The sequence below is a fragment of the Mobula birostris genome, chromosome 21, assembly GCF_030028105.1.
Source record: "Mobula birostris isolate sMobBir1 chromosome 21, sMobBir1.hap1, whole genome shotgun sequence".
Classification (NCBI taxonomy): Eukaryota; Metazoa; Chordata; class Chondrichthyes; order Myliobatiformes; family Myliobatidae; genus Mobula; species Mobula birostris.
The window spans coordinates 46989138-47010750 of record NC_092390.1 but is presented as its reverse complement, the minus strand read 5'-3'; the positions used below and the strand labels follow the sequence as shown (position 1 = coordinate 47010750).

The 21613-nt window shown below is 38.3% G+C and overlaps 1 protein-coding gene across 7 annotated transcripts in view; it reads left to right on the top strand.

The window, feature by feature from the left end:
- ptprea (protein tyrosine phosphatase receptor type Ea) overlaps positions 1-20734 on the top strand; it is a 302508-nt gene extending 281774 nt beyond the window's left edge. For all 7 annotated transcript variants that reach the window (XM_072239403.1, XM_072239404.1, XM_072239401.1 and 4 more), the window contains 5 exons: positions 674-808; positions 1477-1602; positions 7622-7773; positions 12443-12578; positions 12708-20734. In XM_072239403.1, the coding sequence (XP_072095504.1) occupies positions 674-808; positions 1477-1602; positions 7622-7773; positions 12443-12578; positions 12708-12782 (624 nt within the window). In that variant the 3' untranslated portion in view covers positions 12783-20734. The remainder of the gene's footprint in view (positions 1-673; positions 809-1476; positions 1603-7621; positions 7774-12442; positions 12579-12707) is intronic.
- The last annotated feature ends 879 nt before the right edge of the window (positions 20735-21613 follow it).

Genomic DNA, 21613 nt, shown 5'->3' with positions numbered 1-21613 from the left:
GTATTCTGTGATCTTTCGCTGGCTGGTGGCGTAGTGGCATAAGCGCCAGACTTTGGAGCGAAGGCTCGTGTGTTCGAATCCAGCCAGCTCCCTTGCACGCTTTCGATCCGTGCTGGGTTGAGCATTGAGCTAGCAACTTGGCCTTGCAAAAATAAGAAAGCCTGCTAAAAAAAAAACGCCATCATGACGGTGTCCCGATGACTCCACTCGGAGTTAAGGGCTTTCTTCTTCTTCTTCTATTCTGTGGTCTTTATGTGAAATTTTTCTGCAAGCAGATTATATTTAATGACTTGAGCTTTGAAAAATAAATGTATATTAAACAGTATGAACAATCATTTTATACAGGAGTTTGAAAGAGGAGCTCCACCAGTGTTGATGTTGACTGGTTTACTATCTTGTATAGTTATCAGTAGATATTGGTTTAGTTTCTACTTTCATTTAATGAGTTTGGCATTATAACAGTGATTATGTCAGTAAGAAAACTAAAATACCACTGGTGGCACATTAGTCACATTCCAATTCTTATTTCAATAATGGTAAGGATCTTGCAATAGAAATGAAATAAAAAAATATTACTTGTTGTTGATTTTTGATTTTCTTTCTGAAAATCCAATATAAGTAGTACTTGTGCAATTTTCATACTTAACTTTGCCACTGAATTCCTTTATGACAGGGCTATCGACAGAAGGATTATTTTGTTGCAACACAAGGTCCTATTGCTCATACAGTGGAAGATTTTTGGAGGATGGTCTGGGATTGCAAATCTCACACAATTGTAATGCTGACAGAACTGAGAGAAAGAGAGCAGGTATAATATTGTAGAAGCACAATTAGCATCACTGACTTACAAAGCAGAATATTTTTATTGAAAAATTCTACAAAGTCATAATCATATCTTAATGCCTCTGCCTACCAGTCATTATATGTCAAAAGCATGTATATTTTGGATATGTATAACATACCTATCAATGACATTAGATAAATCTATCAATGCTAATTAGAAGATAAATTATAATGAATACCCAGAGTGGAGAATAAAACTTAAGAATGATTCAAGTAATTTAAGGTAATAACACATGTAATTTAGTTGTTTGGAGTTGAGAAATGTTGTTAATCATGTTAAATGTTGGAGGCATTACAAATACCACATACTATATTTACCAAAAAAAAACCTATGTTGTGACCAAAACCAGGATTGTACAGCTTGTGTTCAGAAAAGAGGAGTGACATAGTAATTAAAAAGTACGTCCCTTCAGAGTTAAAATTGAGCAGTTCTTTAGTGCAACCAGGAGTTCAGTGCTGAGTTAGCTATAAAGGCCTGTTGATCAGAATAACTTCTGTTTTTACACTGACCACTGAAAGCCGCAAGCATATTCCTGTCATACCCACTTCCTCTTAAGACAAAGCATAAGCTTTCAAGCGAAATGCCCAGATATGGTATAAAATGCAATTGGAATCCATATGTTCTCTCTGCAGGAAAAGTGTTGCCTGTATTGGCCCTCTGAGGGATCTGTAACGTATGGAACATACTCAATAGAGTTGAAGAAGGACAACATTGCTGATGCTTTCAGTCTCAGAGATCTCACAGTCACAAATACCACTGTATGTATCACTTCAGATTTCACTTAAGCTGTAAGAGTATTCATAGAAGATTAAACTAGAAATAGTAGGCTGCTATTGTTTTTATTTTAGAATTGCTGATGCACTTCCCTGTAACTTTTGGTGAAGGTTGGTCTGTAGTGATAACTGATACAGAGAAAGCCACTGGTTCAGTGCAGTGTTCTAGCACTATTCCCTCTAAGCTGTGTGGGTGTGTGGCCACACAACAACTGGAATGCTCCCACACACATAGCCTTCGTTGCCATGCAGCTAGAGTAAAGACAAACAAGAAAAGGTTCACGAAATGTGGAAGATTTTCTTTGTTGCCCTGTATTTCATTATACCTTTCAATTAAGAAATAAAATCAGAAGTATGAGATACTTAAAATTTAATTCTGAACAGTCATCGTATGCATATTACAAAAAAAAACACGTGTAAGAATTTCCTGCTCAAAGCAAAGGCTGGTCTGCGCAATTGTAAAAAAAATTAGAGAAAACATTGTGCACTAACTCATCTGCACTTCTGTGGTCACATAATGTGCAGAGTGTGTTGAATATCAGAGGTGAGTATGCCTAACCTCTTGCTCCATTGCATATCCATGTCCAGGAATCTGCTGAGTTAAGGTGTTAGATATATTACAGTATGTATCCACTCTCTCAGTCTTACATCATCCATAACAGTGAATCCAGAATGGCTCTATTAACTTGCATAGGGTTACTGATGTTCATAATAAAAGCAAGCAAGGGCAAATATGTGTTCTTTTTTATTTTATGTTATTTAATGTTTTAATTAATTAGTATACTTTATTTGAGCTTTCAAGTGAGTTTATATTTTTAATGTTTCTATTAATAATTTCATTTCTGCTGTTTGTACATTTCTCCAATTATGGAGATACTTAGAAGTGACACAAGAGGCCTTGATGGCTCAGGTTTGGGCCCAGGGCCATCACTTGCCACCTGTGTCCTAGTCACCACTCATGGACCATTCCACTTCATGAAAGGCTCATTATAATGATGCTGGGATGTCCTTTGACACTGTGCAATGGCAAAAGATTAATGACACTGTGGGTCTTGTGTGGGGTGAAGTTGGATTCAAAATGATGAAGGTAGAGAAGGTGAATTTATGACACAAGTTTAAAAAAAAATGAATGTTACTGACACTTCATACATGATGAAACCTGGGAGTTGGCAAGGACTTTAACCACACCAGCTTAAAGACTGTGTTCCCCAAATTCCTGCAATATGTGGATTTCAACACCAGGGGAGACAACACACTGGACTTGGTTTATACCAGCACACCACAGGCATACAAAGCAAACCCCCGCCCCCATCTTGGCCACTCTGACCACATATCTGTCATGTTAACACCAGCATATAAACCACTGCTTAAACGTGTGAGAGCAGAGGAAAGAGAGATAAGGGTCTGGCCAAAAGGAGCAGCCTCAGCACTACAAGACTGTTTTTTGCACACAGACTGGGACATATTCAAAACAGCAGCCTCCTATGATGACCATACAGACATTGAGGAGTATGCGGAGGCAGTCATCAGCTACAAAGCCAAATGCACGGAGGATGTCACTGTGATGAAAACCTTCACCGCACGTGGTTATAAAAAGCCATGGATGACAACAGTGGTGCATTCACTACTGAAGGCCCGTGACACAGCCTACAGATCGGGGGACAGGAGTGCGCTTCGCTCAGCCAGGTCTGCGCTTTCACTAGGGATCAGGAAAGCGAAAAGGGCCTACGCGGGCAAAATACATGGACACTTCTGTGACACAGCTGACACCAGACGGATGTGGCAGGGAATTAAAGCTCTGACAGACTACAAGATCAGGCAGAAAACTGATGACAGCGACACCTCTCTACCAGACAGGCTTAACAATTTGTTTGCACGCTTCGAAGCATCAAACACTACAGCAAGGGGGAGAGCCAGTCCTTTTTTACCATCCGACCAGCCGGCTCCAATCATTGATCCAGAGCAAACACGGAGGACCCTTGCCAGGGTCAACCCACAAAAAGCGGGAGGTCCCAACAACATCCCTGGATGTATGCTCAAGGAATGTGCTGATGTGACAGACATTTTCAACATCTCCCTTAGTCAAGCCAGTGTCCCCAGATGCTTCAAAACCTCCACAATCATCCCTGTAGTAAAGAAATCAGTTGTAGCCTGTCTGAATGATTACCCTCCCGTTGCCCTGACCCCCATAGTGATGAAATGTTTTGAATGGCTTGTCAAGCCTCATATCACAGCCAGCCTCCCCTCATCGCTGGATCCTCTACAGTTTGCTTATCGTCCAAATCGCTCTACAGAGGACACACTATCCACCACACCGCACACAGTTCTCTCTCACTTGGACAACAAAGACATTTATGCCAGAATCCTGTACGTTGATTTCAGTTCAGCATTCAATACCATCATCCTGCAGAGACTAGTGGAGAAACTGTCGCTGCTTGGCCTTAGCACTGCCATGTGTCGCTGGATTCTGGATTTCTTGACAGAGAGACCACAGTCAGTCCATGTTGGCAGGAACATCTCTGACTCCATCAAACTGAGCACTGGATCCCCACAAGGCTGTGTGCTTAGCCCATTGCTGTTTACACTGCTAACACATGACTGTGCAGCCAGATTCAAGGAGAACTTGATCATTAAATTTGTGGATGATACCACAGTGGTGGGGCTCATCAGCAAAAATGATGAAAACAGTGTACAGGGAGGAGGTCAAACACCTAGAGAGCTGGTGCAGGGATAACAACTTGATGCTTAATGTCACCAAAACCAAGGAGATGATCGTTGATTTCAGACGGTCTCAGCCTGAGCACAACTCCTCAGCACCAGCGGCTCCACAGTGGAGAGAGTGGAAGACATCAAGTTCCTTGGGGTGCAGATCTCGGACAAACTCACCTGGTCCAGCAACACCATTGGGATTGTGAAACGGGCCCAGCAGAGATTGCACTTTCTGAGGAAGCTTAAACAAGCATCACTCCCCATTAACATCTTAACTACATTCTGCAGAGGCATGGCTGAGAGTGTGCTGACCTTTTGCATCACAACCTGGGAATGGGTTGGAACTGGACCTAGTAGTACAGTCATGAACAGCAGTGGGCTGAGCGTGCAGCCCTGGGGAGCACTGGTTATTATTTATTAATTTTCTGACAAAAAGCCCTAGATCCAATTACAGAAAAAGGTGTTGAGAATCAACAAAGGCAGTTTATCCATCAGCTTCTGAGGGATGGTCGTATTAAAGACCAAACTGAGGTTGATAAACAGCATCCTGGTATATAAGGCACTATTTTCCATGTTGGACATGAAGGAATGGAGTGCAGAGGCTATGGCATCATCAGTAGACTGATTTGAGCAACAAGCAAGCTGGAAAGTGTCCAGTGTAGCAGGAAGATGGGATTTAATGCAATGCATAACCAACTGCTCAAAGCACTTCATTATTGTTGCGATCAATGCTACTGGGCAGTACCTCCACAGGGGAACCATGTATTGTTCAGTTGGAATGATCAGCCCTCTTGGCCACTGGATGGCTGAGGGGATGGAGAGAGATGCTGAAGATGTCTGTTAGATCCTCTGTTACCTGGGTTGCACAGTCCCTCAGCAGCTGACCCAGGTACATTATCAGGCCCCGCAGCTTTATGTGAATTGACCCTTCCTCACATTAACTGCAGCCAGACCATGTGCCTGCTCCTTGGTGGCAAGGGGGGCCTTCCTTGCTGGCACGTTGTTCCATGCGTCAAACCAAGTGTAAAAGACTTTCAACCTATCAGGAAGAGAACTATTCATGAGCTGGCCTGACACCAGAACTCGTAACCCAATTCACATAAATACCCAAAACTCCAAAATGAGAGTGATGACTTCAAATTCCTGCTTTATTTTGAAGAATAATATACACAAATTATTAGGGACTAACTCATTCTAAAAATAGTGGAGAAAACAACTGAAACCACATGTTAGATTGCCACACAATAATTTTAGAACTCAAAATAATTAGCCAATCAATCCCCACCCTCACCTTCAACGTTTCTCTTCCCTTCTCCCTTCTCACTTCTCACTAACTGACTATGATCTTAAGAACCATTAGGGGAAATAATTGAAACTGCCTGCTTTTCACCACAGGCTGAATGTGGTGTTTTGCAATTGATGAAATCCAGTGTTTGGCAAATGGTGCTTTGAGTATTATCATACTGTAGATTAAGATATTCATTCATACATAAGACTGAAGAAAAATTAACTTGACCTATGTGATTCTACAGCTTTAGTGAGATTTGAATCCATTTATTTTGCAGTGCTGGTGCTGGCAGAACAGATATCGCACTGTTATCGACACGCAGGGTGGACTAGTAGTCCATTATGGTCCAAATGGCCTACCGCATGTGCCTCATGTCTTTGGTGTCACAGAAATGGCTGTATATTATCTGTGAATAATCCTACTTTGCCTTCTTGATGGCATTGGAAAGTGTAGCTCTAGAGAGTTGTCTTATTCCCCGATCTGAAGGCTCTCAGGCTTGCCTAGACCGCTTCCATTAACCATGGCTTCTAATTTGCCCACACGTAGATGTGTTTAACAATGATGACATCCTCAGTGCACTTTTCTATGTAGCCAGTCACAAATCTCACATATTCATTGATACTAATATGATGGTGGTAGGTAGCTGACTCTCTGAACATGCTCCAGTCCGTGTTTTCAAAACAGCCCTGCAATCATGCAAAACTGATGAGAAAACATTTAGGATCAGAAAGGACTTGTACTTTAATAGTTGGTTATCATTTCCTTCTAAAAGAATTCAAACATCTTATGATCTTATAGCCTTTTGTACTGGCTTTGCAGAGGAGGTTCACCAGGTCGTTTCTGGAGATGAGGGAATTAGCTGATGAGAAGAGATTGAGTTGCTTGGGACTATACTCTCTGGAATTCAATTGAATGAAAGGAGATCTTATAATAACATATAAAATTTTGAAGTGGATAGATAAGGTAGAGCCATGAAAGTTGTTTCCATTGGTAAGTGAGACTAGACCTAGAAGACATAGCCTCAAGATTCAGGGGGATTGATTTAGACTGGAGTTGAGGAGAAACTGTTTGTCCCAGAGAGTAGTGAATCTGTGGATTCCTCTGCCCAAGGAAGCAGTAGAGGATACCTCAATAAATAAATATATTTGAGACACATTGGATAGGAGCTAAGGGTTATATGGGTAAGGCAGGTGGGTGGAACAGTCATATCAGCCATAATCTTATTAAAGGGTGGAGCCGACTTCGACAGGCCAGATGGCTGACTCCTGCTCCTATTTCTTAAGTTCTTTTGTTCTAAATCACCGTAAGTGACAAGTGTGACATATTTGATTCCATTGCACACCCTTAACACTATTCCACAGTATCAGCCCAGGGTAAGTGGATCAAAGGATGTTAAGAGCCTATAGCACAATAAATCTGTCAACACACACATGTGAAAATCCTACTTATTCTGTGATGGAAAACACCAGAACAATTCATCTTTCCTCCTGTTCTGCCACCAGTATGTAGAGATAACATTTCAAATCAATGAGTTTTCATCTCTGATGAAAAGCCGAAGACTAAAAAAATCTCTTCCTCCACTGATGCTTCCTGATCTGCTGCGTATTACAGTTATTTCTGTGTTGCTTGTAAAATTATGCTGGAGATGTTTATGCACTTTACTTCATCTCTTATTATTAGTAGATCATTTATTTTCCTTCACTCTGTTGTATTAATAACAGATAAAGTACTTAGATATATAATAAGTCATAAAGTTCTTTCATTCATCTAGTAAATCAGGAATAGCAGTTATTGACTGCTTGTTGATATAACACAAAATTACATATTTTTGTTTGCTGCTAAGCAGGTTATATTTTACGCATATAGCTGACTGCAAAATTTATGCATACCACAGAACCTAAAAGTATTGCTGAATTTTAACCTTATTATGCTGAAAAGTGGGTGTAAAGAATAGTCAATGCCAAATAATGTTCTGTAAAGCAAAATGAATTTGTTATTGAAATTTAGGAAAACATAGAGAGGACGGTTCGACAATTCCACTTCCACGATTGGCCTGAGATTGGCATTCCAGCGGAAGGCAAAGGGATGATCGACCTAATTGCGGCAGTCCAGAAACAGCAGCAAAAATCTGGCAATCATCCAATCATAGTGCACTGCAGGTACTTCATGATCCAATATTCATGGGGGTTGACAACTGGCTCTCTAAAGTACTGAGAGCAGCAACACTGAATTTCTACTGTATCTGACTTGAAGGAGGAGTTCTCTGTCAGATATCTGGAAGATGTAATCAGTCAGAATGTTACAGTCTCAGAAACAATCAGGATCAGATTTATTATCACCGGCCTGTGTCATGAAATTTGTAAACTTAGCAGCAGCAGTTCAATGCTAAACATAATATAGAAGGGAAAAAAATAATAATAAATAAATTAGTAAATCAATGACAGTATACGTATATTGAATTGATTAAAGATTGTGCAAAAAACAGAAATTATATATATACATTTAAAAATTGAGATAGTGTCCAAAGATTCAATATCCATTTAGGAATCGGATGGCAGAGGGGAAAAAACTGTTCCTGAATTGCTGAGTGTGTGTCTTCAGGCTTCTGTACCTCCTACCTGATTGTAACAGTGAGAAAAGAGCATGCCCTGGGTGCTGGAGGTCTTTAATAATGGACACTGCCTTTCTGAGACACTGCTCTTTGAAGATGTTCTGGGCACTTTGTAGGCTAGTACCCAAGATGGAGCCAACTAAATTTATGACCCTCTGCAACTTCTTTCGGTCCTGTGCAGTAGCGCCCCCCCTCGCTTCCCATCATACCAGACAGTGATGCAGCCTATCAGAATGTTCTCCCAATACATCTATAGAAGTTTTTGAGTGTATTTGGTGACAGTAAATTAAAATTTAAAAGAACACCTGCAGATACTGGAAACCTAAAGTCAGAAGTTCCTCACAATCTCAGAAGGTCTCTGAGATTTGAAATTTAGATTTGCAAATCAAGAGAGATTGAAAATATTTTTTTTTAAATTGCAGATGCTGAAAAAATGAAATAGTAACACAGAATACTGAAAACACTCCCATCATTTGCATGAATACAAGAGATTCTGCAGATTCTGGAAATCCAGAGTAGCACACACAAAATTCAAATCTATAGCCAGCATGCCAAAAGTAAAATCTATGCTCAAATGCAGAATGGCATAATAGAACAAATTTTTTCCAATTTGTTGTTAATTGTTGTACCAGTCTGAATTATAATGTTGCATGTAGGTATTAAGAACTATTTGGATGAGAAATCCAGGCATCCAAATGGACATTGACAGAAAGTTGAGGCAGAGGTTGTTGCTATCAATAATGATAAAATCACATTTGGAAATTTAAATGATGCCTTGGGTAAGTCTTGATAACAAAATTTACCAGCTTCAAAGTGCATTATGTTCCTTATTGACTCCTTCATTGTCAGTATGTTTACTTGGGACAGAATCAATTCAAACTATCCAAGTTGTACAACTCAGCGTGTTATGTATTGGATAATTCAGAAGAATAGGGTTGTTTCTGTCCTCCAATTGACAGTACACGGTACATCATTGTTAACGTACTGTTGATTTGTCCTACATGACATTAATTTACTAAACGTTAGGATTGAAAATCAATTAGTACAAGACTCTAGGATTGTGTAAAGCATATTCTTAAGCCAATAAATCCATATTTCCACTGGGCCAGCAGCTGCAAATGTTAGTGTTCACACCCATTAGCAATTCATTCTGAAGAACTGAGTAACATTTAAAGTTTCACAGTGTCGAGTGGGAATACTTCCTCTCATGTTTGCTTTTAAAGGATTTAGCTTCTTTTAAATCACCTTGCTCAGTGGTGAAGTGTGCCTGCAGGCAGTGTAATTGCAGATTTTACTCTGTACCTAGGCAAAATATTTTGTTTTGAGTGATGTCCTTTCTCAAAATAAAACTTTTCAGCTACTTTCTCATTTCCCACTGCTTTCATCAAACTGCAAAGAGAGAGCCAATGTTTTGTTTCATCACGAGGATATAAAGTCCAAATTCGTGTAATAGTCTAAAACTTGTATGCAATTCAATGGCCTTGTATGTAATTCTTCAGCATATGGAACAGTGTGTTTAATATGAGGCATGAATAGAACTTTGTGCATGATACAAAACTTGGAAGTTCCAGGGGAATAGTTAATTTTTAATGAGGGCCTAGCACTTTGAAATATTAGCATGCCCAAGGTCCAATGCATTCTGTGTTAAAGAACCAACTTTAGATATTTACCATGCTCAAATGCCTTTCCTCCATATACTCTGTAATGAAGAAGTGCATGGAGAAAAGCAGCTTGGTTTGCTATCACAAGAGGAAGGATGATGATGACAGTCAGGAGGAATATTGAGACAAAAAAGGTCACTTCTGAGTGTCCTACTTGATTCCTCTGAGTGGGAAGGAGGAGGTCACTGTCACAATCAGATGTGCTCGGGGTAGGATCAAATCACAATCAGGTTGGTAGGATTGGGTCTGCATAGAACTGGTGCAGTGACTTCAATGGGAAGAAATGATGAAGGTAATTATTAACCAATTTGACATATTCATTTTAATCTTTCTAATGATCTTAGTTTTAATTTTTTTACTCAACATTTTTTTTGAAAATGGCCTGAGTAATATTCAATAATTTTGGAATGATTTTGAATGTTTTCATATATCAGAGAGATTAATTTTGTTTTGACATCTTTAACTGCTCTTTGGTCATCTTCCTACCATCATCTGAGAGACCTATGTATGAAGTGGCAATAGACAATAGGTGCAGGAGTAGGCCATTCGGCCCTTCGAGCCAGCACCGCCATTCACTGTGATCATGGCTGATCATCCACAATCACTATCCAGTTCCTGCCTTATCCCTATAACCTTTGATTCCGCTATCTTTAAGAGCTCTATCTATCTCTTTCTTGAAAGCATCCAGAGACTTGGCCTCCACAGCCTTCTGGGGCAGAGCATTCCATATATCCACCACTCTCTGGGTGAAAAAGTTTTTCCTCAACTCCGTTCTAAATGGCCTACCCCTTATTCTTAAACTGTGGCCTCTGGTTCTGGACTCACCCATCAGTGGGAACATGCTTCCTGTCTCCAGCGTGTCCAATCCCTTAATAATCTTATATGTTTCAATAAGATCCCCTCTCAGCCTTCTAAATTCCAGAGTATACAAGCCCAGTCGCTCCAATCTTTCAACATATGACAGTCCCGCCATCCCGGGAATTAACCTCGTGAACCTACGCTGCACTCCCTCAATAGCAAGAATGTCCTTCCTCAAATTTGGAGACCAAAACTGCACACAGTACTCCAGGTGTGGTCTCACCAGGGCCCTGTACAGCTGCAGAAGGACCTCTTTGCTCTTATACTCAATTCCCCTTGTTATGAAGGCCAGCATGCCATTAGCTTTCTTCACTGTCTGCTGTACTTGCACGCTTGCTTTCAGTGACTGATGTACAAGAACACCTAGATCTCGTTGTACTTCCCCTTTTCCTAACTTGACTCCATTTGGATAATAATTTGCCTTCCCGTTCTTACCACCAAAGTGGATAACCTCACATTTATCCACATAAAACTGCATGTGCCATGCATCTGCCCACTCACCCAGCCTGTCCAAGTAACCCTGCATTCTCATAACATCCTCCTTCATGCTGCCACCCAGTTTCGTGTCATCGGCAAATTTGCTAATGTTACTTTTAATTCTCTCATCTAAATCATTAATATACATTGTAAATAGCTGCAGTCCCAGCACTGAACCCTGTGGTACCCCACTGGTCACCGCCTGCCATTCCGAAAGGGACCCGTTAATCGCTACTCTTTCTTTTCTGTCAGCCAGCCAATTTTCAATCCATGTCAGTACTCTGCCCCCAATACCATGTGCCCTAATTTTGCCCACTAATCTCCTATGTGGGATTTTATCAAAGGCTTTCTGAAAGTCCAGGTACACTACATCCACTGGCTCTCCCTTGTCCATTTTCATAGTTACATACTCAAAAAATTCCAGAAGATTAGTAAATCCATGCTGACTCAGACCAATCCTGTTACTGCTATCCAGATGTGTCGTAATTTCATCTTTTATAATTGACTCCAGCATCTCTCCCACCACCGACGTCAGGCTAACCGGTCTATAATTCCCTGTTTTCTCTCTTCCTCCCTTCTTGAAGAGAGGGACAACATTAGCCACCCTCCAATCCACAGGAATTCATCCTGAATCTATAGAACATTGGAAAATGATTACCAATGTGTCCACGATTTCTAAAGCCACCTCCTTAAGTACCCTGGGATGCAGACCATCAGGTCCCGGGGACTTATCAGCCTGACACCAAAGCTCGTAACCCCATTCACTTAAATATCCAAAACACCAAAATGAAAGTGATGACTTCAAATTCCTGCTTTATTTTGAACAATATAATACACAAATTAATAGGAACTAATTCATTCACAAAATACTAGAGAAAACAACTGAAATCACGTGTTAGTTTGCCACATGATAATTTTAGGACTCAAACTAGCCAATCAATCCCCACCCTCGCCTTCAATGTTGCTCTTCCCTCCTCCCTTCTCACTAACTGACTAAGATCTTAAAAACCATTAGGGAAAATAATTGAAATTGCCTGCTTTTCACCACAGGCTGAATGTGGTGTTTTGCAATTGATGAAATCCAGTGTTTGGTCCACGATACTTTGAGTATTGTAATACTGTAAATTAAGGTATTCATTCATACATAAGACTGAAAAAAAAATTAATTTGACCTATGTGAGTCCACAGCTTTAGTGAGATTTGAATCCATTTATTTTGCAGTGCTGGTGCTGGCAGAACAGGTACATTTATCGCACTGAGTAACATTTTGGAACGAGTGAAAGCTGAAGGCCTTCTAGATGTTTTCCAAACTGTTAAGAGCTTACGAATGCAACGACCACATATGGTGCAGACATTGGTATGATTTTTTTTGGATTTCCTAAATCAAAAATAAAATAGAAGTGAAACATAATCTTTGTATTTTATTTAAGAAAAAATTGGGGCAGCCCTTAAAAATTTAATAAACTGTTTTGCTCTTTCATTGCAGGAGCAATATGATTTCTGCTACAAGGTGGTGCAAGATTTCCTTGACATACACTCCGATTATGCCAACTTCAAATAAATATGTTTGCCTTACAGATTTTGTTTTTTACCTTTTAAATTGTTAGCTGACAGGCCAGTGAAACATTTTTTGTATGTTAAATTATCAGAAATTTATTTTGTATTTTGCTATGCACTTGTTGTTTAGAAAAATATTACTAATAAGTTGGAGGCCATTCCTTCATTGGCTTGTGACTGCGCTTTGGAAGTATTTAGGTTATAGTAACAGGGGAGTCACACTTCTATCAGCAGTCATGTGATATTTCTAACTGAGTGAATAGAATATATTTACGATCTTTTCTTAACTTCCTGAAAAAACATTATTTAAACACAATAGGTCATTATCACACATTATTTTGAATCTTGAATGTACATAGAAGTCAGAAACTACTGATGAAATATCATTTGCTTTGTAAAAATTCTATTAATATCTGATGCCCCTTTAAGTTTTAAATAATGTGAATTTATAATGTGCATGACCATTTGCTTTGTTTTCAAAAGGTTGGGTGTGATACATCTATAATAGATATATTTTTCTATGAAAAGATTACAGTGTTATAATGTTAGCTGCATATTATGAGCTTGGATATTGCTTTGGCAAAACTGAAGGTTTTTTTTGTAAATATGATTAATGATACTACACTGTTGTTCAGAAGTCTCTCCTTTTTGTATATTTATATTTTAAGTCACTCCTGTTCCTCCACATGGTACAGACATCACCCGGGCTGATGTGGCCCTGGGACCAACCAACCTCCCTCCAAGACAAGCCTCAACTACGACTTCTTCACCCCTTTGCTGTTGGTTGATTGAGCCCAATATTGGGCAGCCTTAATCTGGCAAACAACATTTGGCTTCTCGGGTTTTGCCAATCTGATTTCAATGAGGCTGGAACCTCAAACTCATGGATATGTCATGTGGACCAGCAGCCAATCAGCACATTTCACCAATCTACCAACCAAATCTTTACATCAGTTCCCTGATTACTATGTACCAGTTTCTTGCCTCAGTTACAGGCAGACTTTTGGAAGGGTTTTAAATAACTCTGAAGTTTTATATGCTTGTTAAAATGGCATTGCCACAGCTTTGATAATATTTGTATAGGTGTTTGCCTTTTTATCCAAAGTTCTATGTTTTCACTTGTTGGAATGATTGTTTCCGAGTAGGAATTGTGGGAAAATGGAGTAGGTTGATGAGCGTCTCCAAGTGGAAAAAGTGACTCCTGATTGATACTTCTTCAGACAAAGTAACCTTAATAAACACCCGCGATCAATGTTCGTGAGAGATAATTCAAACTTTAGGTAGCCAATGAGAATAAAAGTGTAATTGCCCATTATTTTTGAACATGAACCAAGTACCATAATATTAACAGTGAAGCATTTCCTTTACCTCCAGTGCAAATATAGTTCGCAAATAAGTGAATATAAAATTGAAATCTAATGCTGATAAAGCCAAAGCTATATTTAGTATTCTGATATTTGCTTGACTTTCAGAAATATGGAGAAAATGTGAACAGCAGATACAAAACAATACTCTTTTTTAAGGAAAATATATGAAGTTACTTCTCACTATCCAGCTCATCACCCAATTACTTGGAATGCAACTGGTTCTCCTCCTGTCATGATAGATTGTTATAATATAGAAAATGACAGCATGATGTCTCCTTAATCGAGATCCCAATTGCAATACTCAGTACCGCTGCTTCTTTAAGCAATATGGCAATTGTTTTCAAAAAAACTTCCTGTATGTACTCTTCTTTAACAACAGTTTGTGGCAAAAAAAACCTCTATATTATTTGTTTTCCTAATTGTTTTAATCTCTCTGAATATCTTAAGTTTTCCTTAGTTGTCAACTATTGTAAGTGTTACTTAAAATAATTCATCATCTTGTTGCCTATCGGGTTACTTTTTATTCATTTTGACTCTACCCAAAATTTTTTAAAATTTCTCCCACCTCTAAAACTGTGGTGACTCCCATATCTCACTGCAATGCATCAGCTGCAATGCATTGAATGGGGAATTTCCTGCTCCGTATTTAGGCAAGGGAGTGCTGTGTCAGTGAAACGGCAGCAATTCCTGTTCCCACTTCCCATTTCTGAGCTTGAATTGAACTCTGGTGGCTTCGACAGCACAGCCAGGAACTTCCTGGATAAACACACATTGGAATACTCTGACATCAAATTTCCCCAGTCTGAAGGCAAAGTGACATTCCAAGCAGATTCCTGTGCACTTCTCAGTGAAGGTCTACAACAGGGCTTGCTGATCACCTCCATTTCTGGTATATACATATTACTTAAATGTGTGCTAGTAATCCCTTCTGACATCTAGGCTGGCAGAATATCCTTTCCCACATGCAAGCTAAGTGTTGTTTTTTTCTTCTTTTCAAGTGGAAATTGATCTGAGACCTCTGGGAAAGACCCAGGAGGTAGAATATCCCACAAGTGGAATTTATGTCGGTAGATATGCTTCTAAAGACCCACCTGAATTCCATTTCAGGATAAACTGCACCTCAAAAAGTCTTTTATATGCCAATCATTACCTCTTCTTCTGTACTCTGTGCCTCTAGATGCAAAATAAAGAATTGCATTTGCCTTTTAAATAGCCTTACCTATATACACTGATGCCTTTAATGACTGCCAAGCTCCTTCTGCCTGCATATTTAATGTAAAGTCTTACCCTTTGAGTTCTATTTCTTTTTGCTAGCCCTCCTGTACTTAACATCTTCTACATTTCAGTCATCTGCTCACAAACTTATCCATATAACTTCACCTATTACCTATATCTTTTACACTGGTCATCACGTATTTGCATATTTTAATACTTTTCCATTGATCTATATCATAACATTTACGTGCTTTGTTAACAATTGTTTCACTTCTGTCCTCCTAAGAATATTCCTTGACACATCTTTCATTTTGGATAAGCTGATTGTTCTCAATGTTAACGTATGTGAACAGATTTCCTCTTGATTATGTGTGTGTGTGTGTGTGTGTGTAATTATCTTATCAATTCCTTTCTGAAAAATCACATAAACCATATTTACTGCAGTCACTTGTCATCACCCTTACTTAGTTAATACATTCTATAACATTGGTCCAATGTTGCCTACCTTTGCAAAATTTTTGCTGATTGTCTTGTCTTGCATTTTCTTATGTATCTCTAAGTGAGAGTCTTCAATTATTTTAAATTGCTAACATGAAACCTATCACAAATTTGAGTTTCTGACTGTTTGCACCTGTAATTTTATATAATTACAGTCAGAACATTTCCCAGTAGTGTCTAGAACTATTATAACATACATTTTGGTTGCCCAGGGACTACATTTAAATAATAAGAGAAAATGTCTTTCAAACAATTTGAAGGTATATTTTCAATATTTAAATGTTAATCTATCAATAAAATACAATGTTAAAGTAATTTTCAGTTAATTAATAGACCACTAATTTTGTTTGGGCATAAGGTAACACAGAATATTCAGATTATTTAATATTTTACTGTATTATAGGAATGCACTTCACAGATGTATACAAAATCTTTGGGACAATATGGTAGTGTAGTGGTTAGCTCAGGCAACTTGGGTTCAAATCCCACAGCTGCTAGTCAGAAGTCTGTACATTCTCCCGTAGGTTTGAAGATTAATTGGTCATTGGAAATTGTCCTGTGATTAGACCAGCATTAAATTGGGGGATTGCTGGGCGGCGTAGCTCAAAGGGCCAGTGGGGTCTACTCTGCGCTGTATCTCAATAAAAAATAAATCAATAAAATGATTGAAAATTAGTTCAAAAATATCAATAGTTCAGAAGCTATGATTCATAGTTATGTTCCTTCACAAACTGCAGAGTTGACAAAATGACTATCATTTTTAAGTATCAATAAGCAACACATTAGTTTTGCTGTTCTGCAAATTCCAATTGTGACTCCAGTTGGTAAACACCATGCCTTGCTATTGATTTGATTTCCTTAGTGATCTTAACACTGCTCAGCATTCTCACTGGGAGGTGATCTATTGGTTCAGTTGCTTTCCTTCCCTTTCTTCCTTGCACCAACATAAGGAACTCAGTAAGTTAGCAATTAAAAGGTACTATAAATATTATCATTCCTTCATGTGTTTATTATGGTGAGGTGAGACATCATAAAACCTAGTTACATTTCTTGTTCGTCAAGCTGAGGAAAGCTATAAATAGAAGCGATGCAGGAATTGTTGAAAGTCTTTCCATTTCAAGCACTTGCACCTAAAGTACAAATCTTCTGCTCTGTTTACACTGCAAAACAGCTGGACAATGCAGTGTATATCTAAACCCAGAGACTCAAAAGCCAGATAAATACTGTGGCTGAACTGCTGACATCTGGCACTTCAAAAGCCAGGTTGCCATCTGCATGCAGCCTGTTACTAACAGGCAGATCAAATTTTAGGCTGTTTGCCATGCTAGCATGAAATCTATAGTTAAATAGCCAGAGTGGAAGGGGGTTAAATGCAAGGCGAGAGGGTCAGTGAAGGGATAGTGTATAGAAATTGATCTCATTCTGCCAGCAACTCTCAAGAGGATCTGGTGTAGTGAAAACTTCTTTCACACCCACCTTTTGCCTCTGTAACATTGAAATCCTGTGTGAAGCAAGCCAACCCTCTCTCTTGCAGAAATATTTGGCAATAAGCCCAAGGTCAGTACTTGTTCCATCAAATGTCTCAAGATCTAAATGCCTGTTTTAAGCAGGTTTATGTTGAATGAGGCAAAATAAGTGAAGACCAGACTGGAAATTATAAGTTTAGAATACAGTACAGTCTAGCTAATGTATTTTTATGAAAATATTTATCCAAAAAAAGTTTAACATTGGGTACAGTAGGGTTTCATTACCAAATGTATCTTTCTTTATATGTTTCCTTCTTTTAAAATACTTGGAGAGATATAAATTTGTACAGTATTAAATACTCTATATTTAAAAATGACATACAAGTGCAGAGTTAATTTGCAATTATATTCCTCATTCGGAACACATGCAACCTTTTACACATTGACCTTTACATTACTAAACAAAATGAATTGAAAAACTGCATTGCCAGATTTCTTTATATGTAAATAAGCACACAACTGAAAAACAATCTATTTTTTAAAATGTTTTCAAGAAAAAAACATTTCATATTAACATTACACCAAACAACTCTTCCTGTTGCCAGCTTTAGTTTATATCACGTAGATACCTTAAATATATGCATTCTGTAGTGAATTATCTTTTCTAACTTGGACATTTTCAGCCTTTGATGTTCTGTGATCAAGAATACCCACAGATAGAAATTCCTATACTTTGTCAGTCCTTTTAAATTAAATGGCCACTTGCAAAAATGCCAAGGTTACTTATGAATAAATATGCCCAAGAATAACTAAGCACATTTTACAAGATCTGCTTCCATTGTGCAGAAGTTGCCTAGGGAAGGATGCATGCATTAATTAAGCATGAAAATGAATGTAATGTTTCCATTTTTTTTGTTAAACTGTGGGTGCTGTTACACCCAACCTTTAAGAGAAGTTGCAGACAAACAAGCAAGTAAATCTGAAAGCACACTACCATGTGTATACTGCCATTTATTACTGCTAGTGTACTCAGTGAATGGCTTATTTTTCTGTGCAATACACAACTGAATATTTGTAGAACATATACAGTTAAAGTGGTTGTGGTAACAAATACAGATTTAATATGGGATGATATATTGCATTCATATTACATTTATGAAGTGCTTATATATTGTTCATTTTTAATGCATTTCATGTGCTTTTTTTATTTTACATTAAGATATAAGGGACAACACTTATAAAAGGTCAAAACTGATTATCCCATCCACCTCAGTCACTAAGTGACTAAAATTATTTAAAAGATACAGTTTCCCATTGCATCAATTTCCATTGCAAATTGAATTGAGGACTGCTTTTTACTTCATTGACATTAATTGTGGTCTGTGAAATTCCGAAGTGAAAATGCAGATTAGATTGTGTTCAGAACAATATAATCCATGGTTCCAATTAGTGAAGGGCATTGTTTCTGAACATGTTTACAAATTGATTCACACGTAAAAAGATGGGGGTTTGTAAAATTAATCAGAGTTGTGTTACTAGTGCAATTTTTTTAATTGTAGACTAGAAACAATGTAAGGGAGCTGAAAGTTAGGAAGCATGGTTTGATTAACCGTCACAAAGAGAAGAAAATCTGCAGATGCTGGAAATCCAAAGCAACATACACAAAGTACTGGAGGAACCCAGCAGGCCAAGCAGCATCTATGGAAAAGGATGAACAGTGACATTTCAGGCCGAGACACTTCATTGATCCTGATGATCACCTGAAACATTGACTGTTTACTCTTTTCCATGGATGACGCTTGGCCTGCTGACCTCCTCCAACATTTTCTGTGTGTTGGTTAACCATCAGGTCTTTACATGGTAGGCTTAGTTTTGACACTGACAAATATACAAAGTTCAATGAATAACTCCGGAATAACAGAATGGAAAAAAAGAAGTACAAGCATGTTACCTGATCAAGCACTTTACATTTCCTAGTTATTTTTAAACTATCTTGCAAAAACAACTTGGTTAAAAAGGCCAATCTCGTCAGAGTAAGTGAAAATAAACATGGGAGTTAGTTCCAGGAGAACAGCAACAAATGAGATAGTCTTTTATGATTGCAAGTTATTCAGTATAGGACATAGGTACCCTTTTTGTGGTTTAGACATCCAAAGCATTTACAGCTATTGATCAAAATCTGAGGTTATTGGGTCAATTCTGGTGCTCATCCTGGGTGGGCACCAGAATTGAGCAAAGCATCAAAAATCTTCCAAACAAGTCGCTGCTTTCTCAACTGAGAACATAATAATGTCTAGCTTGGAACATTAGTGAGCATGTTGTAGCATTGGTGGTATGACAGACAAAGCCTCTTCCCAGGCATGTTCTGGTTTGAGATGCCCATTTATATAGGGCCATTTTAATCTATCCCAATCCATGAACCCAGAATTAGCTCCAGCAGAGCAACACTGCACAATAATTTACTGCTAAAGAATATTACACAGTATCAGGACTTTTTCACTCTTTTAACAGTAAGGGTAAAGTGTCAGTATTTCCATCACTTCTTTCTAAAGAAATTCTAAAAAAAGGTGCAAATGAATAAATTTGTTTTATTATTTGAGAATAATGTATATGAAGTAACAAATATAAATATTTGGTCTGATTAGTCCAAGTAAATGAAAGGGAAGACATTGTTATTTAAATTTATAAATTTCTTTCTTTTGGCCTTTTACAAGTCTATATTGTACTTTTATTTAAATGAGAGAATGAGGTTTTGTACAGTTCTGTTTGAAATTATGCAATTAAGTAGTCTGTCTTTCGATCCTCCTCATTGCACTAATCTGCCGACTGTCATGCTTATTTACTGCTCAGAATACATGAAAGTCACTGTGCTGATTTTGAATATGTGAAGTTATCCTGAAATTAAACATATGCATATAAATACAGATCATGCAGCTTTTATTTGCAATATGTGTTGTATATGGTTGTCATATTTTTGATAGTACAACAAATATCATTTAAAAATTTGTTCCATGTATATATGATAAACCATTGTTCTTGGAAATCTTCTTGTGTATAAAGACTTTGCTATGATTATGGCAAGTATTTGATACATGTTAACAGGATTATAAGAAATATGAATAAAGGATGAAGGTTAGTGTCAATTTTATGATCATATTGCATTAATCCCAATATTATAGCTTCCCTAAAATGATATGAATACTGTTTTAATCATTTCTTTTTGTTGAAATATGATTATACAGTACAAGATATTATTAATGTATTATAATATCTGTTCAGTTGCAATTTAAGGCTTTTTGCAAGCTAGCATGCTCATACTTTGTTCATGGTGGCCAACTGTCATTTTAATGTTATTTATCCAGTTTTGCTAAATAATATTTTTGCAGTTTGAATCCATTAATAAATGGCAAGCCAAAATCATAATTCTCAATGTGTGTGTTTTTTTATTTAATCACATCAGTTTATTTAATATAAAGTAGCTGTAGCTGGTCTTTCAAAAGCTGCTATGTAATCATGTAAATTGGGTGGTGCCCAAGTCTGTATTTACACACTGATTTGAAATTTCCTAAAGTTACAACTTGGACAATTCATAAACATGAGAAAGTCTGTAGATGCTGGAAATCCATAGCAACACACACAAAATGCTGGAGGAAATCAGCAGGTCAGGCAGCATCTATGAAAATGAATAAACAATTGACATTTCGGGCCGAGACCTTCTTCAGGACTTAAAAGGAGATGCTAGAATAAAAACGTTGGGAGAGGGGAAGGAGGCTATCTGGAAGGTGATAGGGGAAGCCATGTGGGTGGGAAGTTAAAGGTTGCAGAAGAAGGAATTTGATAGGAGAGGAGAGTGGACCATAGGAGAAAGGGAAGGAGGAGGAGATCCGGGGGAAGGTGATAGGCAGTTTAGAAAAGGTAAGAGGCCAGAGTAGGAATAGTTGAAGAGGGGAGGAGGAGGTAATTTTTTTTTCCCCAGAAGGAGAAATCAATATTCATGCAGTCAGATTGGAGACTACCCAGATGGAATATAAGATGTTGCTCCTCCACCCTGAGGACAGCCTCATCCTGGCACAAGAGGAGGAATACACATAAAAGTTGCTGGTGAACGCAGCAGGCCAGGCAGCATCTCTAGGAAGAGGTGCAGTCAACATTTCAGGCCGAGACCCTTCGTCAGGACTAACTGAAGGAAGAGTGAGTAAGGGATTTGAAAGTTGGAGGGGGAGGGGGAGATCCAAAATGATAGGAGAAGACAGGAGGGGGAGGGATGGAGCCAAGAGCTGGACAGGTGA